The sequence below is a fragment of the Sinohyriopsis cumingii genome, chromosome 17 (genome assembly GCF_028554795.1).
Source record: "Sinohyriopsis cumingii isolate HCF-2022 chromosome 17, ASM2855479v2, whole genome shotgun sequence".
NCBI classification, from domain to species: domain Eukaryota; kingdom Metazoa; phylum Mollusca; class Bivalvia; order Unionida; family Unionidae; genus Sinohyriopsis; species Sinohyriopsis cumingii.
The window spans coordinates 112,929,681-112,932,973 of record NC_142977.1 but is presented as its reverse complement, the minus strand read 5'-3'; the positions used below and the strand labels follow the sequence as shown (position 1 = coordinate 112,932,973).

The window sequence follows — 3,293 nt, the reverse complement described above, 5'->3', positions numbered from 1 at the left end:
GAATATATAATAATCTCTAAGAGTTTGGATTCAGATCATTATCATTTGGAAATTCCTAAATTTCTTTACAACTTTGAATATGTTATATAATAGCCTGACCTACATCCGAATTCCATTATTGTGTATTATTTTCTTTATATAATGTTGTTTATTTGAGATATTGCTCATTCTTGCCAGAACATCACGACGTTCAGTCAATATTATTGGTGTGTTCAGCTTTTCATTTGGGTAGATTTATTAATTCAAATTATTATTCACAGGAAATAAAAAAAACACGCTCATCAAAACTATTCTTGGACTGGAACAATAATTTGGAATTATAGTTAATTCAGACAAGAACATTTTTGGATTATATTATTGTTACACATCAAAAGACTCTTAGTACATCATCACACTCCAGATAATTGGCACATTAGAGTCTACAGGCACATCAACACATTCAGTATTGTAATATAATTAGAATACCACTGGAATTCACTGGAACTTCACACGTTTGAACTTGTGAAAGTACTTTTAGCATACATCGGGATTTAATTCACAATCCTATTAGCTCGTTTTACATTTTTACTTTGCATTCTTGGGAAATAAATTATTTGTTGAATTGTAGGAAACTTGTTGGTGTTAGCTCTTTTCTGTTACTTAGATTAAGACCATAGTGTCGTAACAGTGTGTTTGATACGTTTGCAATCCACCCACGCCCTCCAACGCACCCACCTCCACCTTCCCAAGAAAAATAGAAAAACGTACATGCTGTGAAATACACCTGGTTTTAACGTAGGAAAATGAAATGACCTCTGTAAAAGTTTCCCAGTTAAATAGCGCAATCAAACTTTAAAATTCTAATCAGACCTACCGCCATCAAGTAATTAATGACTGATGTGACATAAAATTGTATAAAAAAAATTATTAGCTCCCTCAAGGACCACTTGTATAATCAATCATCGTACCAGGAGGAAACTAGATTTAATTGGATCTAGCCAAGACACATAATTCAAACACGTGGATGTGCTGTTTCTTTCTAATGCGCATTAACTACAATTTGATCTCTTACCATGTATATTGCATTCTTATTTACGCCTCTAACAAACTAATCTATAAGGACTGAAAACATCGCTCTTGGCATGCTCACCAAGTTCGTCAATGGAACTAACAAAACTACATCGTACTTCCAGGAATATAAATAAAAAGAGGATTTTCAATAGATAATCACAGTTCATATTGTTTTTTAGCATATATGATCAATACTATATCGATTTTATCAACATATATGATGCACGGATTTAACAGCAGATATAATCGATGTATCGACTTACGAACAAAGTTGATCAGTGTATTATTGTTCATCATCATCATGTATGACGGTGCATTGAATTGCTCACACACACACACACACAAACACACACACGCACACACACACACACACACACAAGACTGATGAATGCTTCCAAGTGAACCCAAATATCTCTTCCAGACCCGTAGATCCCTGGTCCTGAACCAATGGCTCTTCTCGCTGAGTTAGCCAGTATCGTCTATGGAATTAGTGTCATCATTGACCCTAGTATATGGGTTACACAACTCTGTGGCGTGCCATGTCTCCCAGCTAAGACGTTCAAATTCAAGAACAGCTTTCTAATGCACAACACATGTTTAAGCGAGTATACAGTGATATGCATTGTAATGATTGCATACGAACTGACTTCGTTACAAATGTTATGTATATTCAAACTGTGTTGTGTGTTTACTTTTATCCATGAAAATATGCTATGTATTGTGTGACTGACCTTGGTCAGTAATTGAGTTCAGTGCCTACCTGACAAAAATCGTGTTATTAGTAAACAATATATTATATTTCTCTACGATTGTATAATAAATATTCGGATCAGTAATCTTGGAGGTAAACATGTTTACCAGATTTTATGTTTAGAACATTGCTGGCCCCTTATGAATACCGGGTGTACCTGCTGTTGTACATGTTCTTTACTAAACGTTTAGCAGGAGACGTAACCTTCTTTATAACATAAAACATACTGGAGATTAATTTGATGTGAAAATAACCATCATCCTGGTTTTGGTTTTGTAACTTTCGTGTTCATATAATGGATACGCAAACAGAAACTCTTCATTCCGTATCTTAACACCAGTCTTAGATGAATCATTTTAAGTCGTGTTTCAGTTAATAGTTGAGAAGAACTATTTATTTAAAATCATTTACTGGAATTACAACGTGCTCAATACTTTTCCGACTAATTCATCATTTTTGGATTACTGTGAAATCATTGAATGACATTTGTATCGTTGTGATACATCAAAACTGTTGGCAGATCAGCACGTTCAATATTGGAATTCATTCGGAATACCAATGGAATTCATTCTGAACTTTAAATATAACCTTTACGACTATTTGGGATTTCATTCACAATAATATAATTTCTTTTAATTTTTCATTTTTCATTTTCAATAAATATATTATTTGTTGAATTTCGAAAACAATGTTGGTTTTCGCTCTTTTCTGTTGTCTAGTTCAGACCATGCAGTCGTAATACACATGATATTATTTCATAAGAAATACTGTACGAGTTTATTATTATAAGAACCATGTTCGTACATGAGTCTGTCTACTACAATACTAACGTCGTTAATCGTTCACCCACTCTCTTCAACACCTGCTCGGAAAGAGTCATGCCCGATGCCTTGGATGAACACGAGGACAGTATCAGTGTTGGAGGCAGAACAATTACCAATCTTCGCTTTGCTGATGATATCGACTGCTTAGCAGGAGACGAACAAGAACTGGAAACCTTAGTGAACCGTCTCAGCCGAGCATCACTAATGTATGGGATGGAGATCGGCTCGAAAAAGACCAAGCTAATAACAAAGAACTTGAGTTGCATCCAAACGGAAATAAGAATGGATGGACAGAAGCTTGGCACACTGACAAGCTCCATTATATATGCGCTACAACCTCTGATCAAGTTTCAAAACCTGAGGATATTGCCAGGATTGCGCAGACTAGAACAGCACTGGCAAGGCTGAAGCCGGTTTGGAAGGACAGCGACATAACGCTTGGATCCAAGATCAAGCTTATGCACCCATCGTCATCCGGTATGCATATGCATTATTGACCATCGTCATCTCCGTATTCCAGCATGCATATGAAATATTGACCATCGTCATCTCCGTATTCCAGTATGCATATGAAATATTGACGATCGTCATCTCCGTATTCCGGTATGCATATGAAATATTGACCATCGTCATCTCCGTATTCCAGTATGCATATGAAATATTGACCA

At 35.7% G+C, this 3,293-nt stretch overlaps 1 protein-coding gene across 1 annotated transcript; it reads left to right on the top strand.

Annotated features, from left to right (window-relative positions):
• The first annotated feature begins 2,595 nt into the window (after positions 1 to 2,595).
• LOC149779684 (uncharacterized) lies at positions 2,596 to 3,033 on the top strand. Its single transcript, XM_089938454.1, has one exon. It carries the CDS (start codon positions 2,596 to 2,598, stop codon positions 3,031 to 3,033), a length of 438 nt encoding a protein of 145 aa, XP_089794580.1.
• Positions 3,034 to 3,293: the final 260 nt, after the last annotated feature.

Bases quoted from the DNA above. Each gene is read 5' to 3' on its own strand.
- LOC149779684 (XM_089938454.1), top strand. From the start codon at position 2,596: ATGTTCGTACATGAGTCTGTCTACTACAATACTAACGTCGTTAATCGT.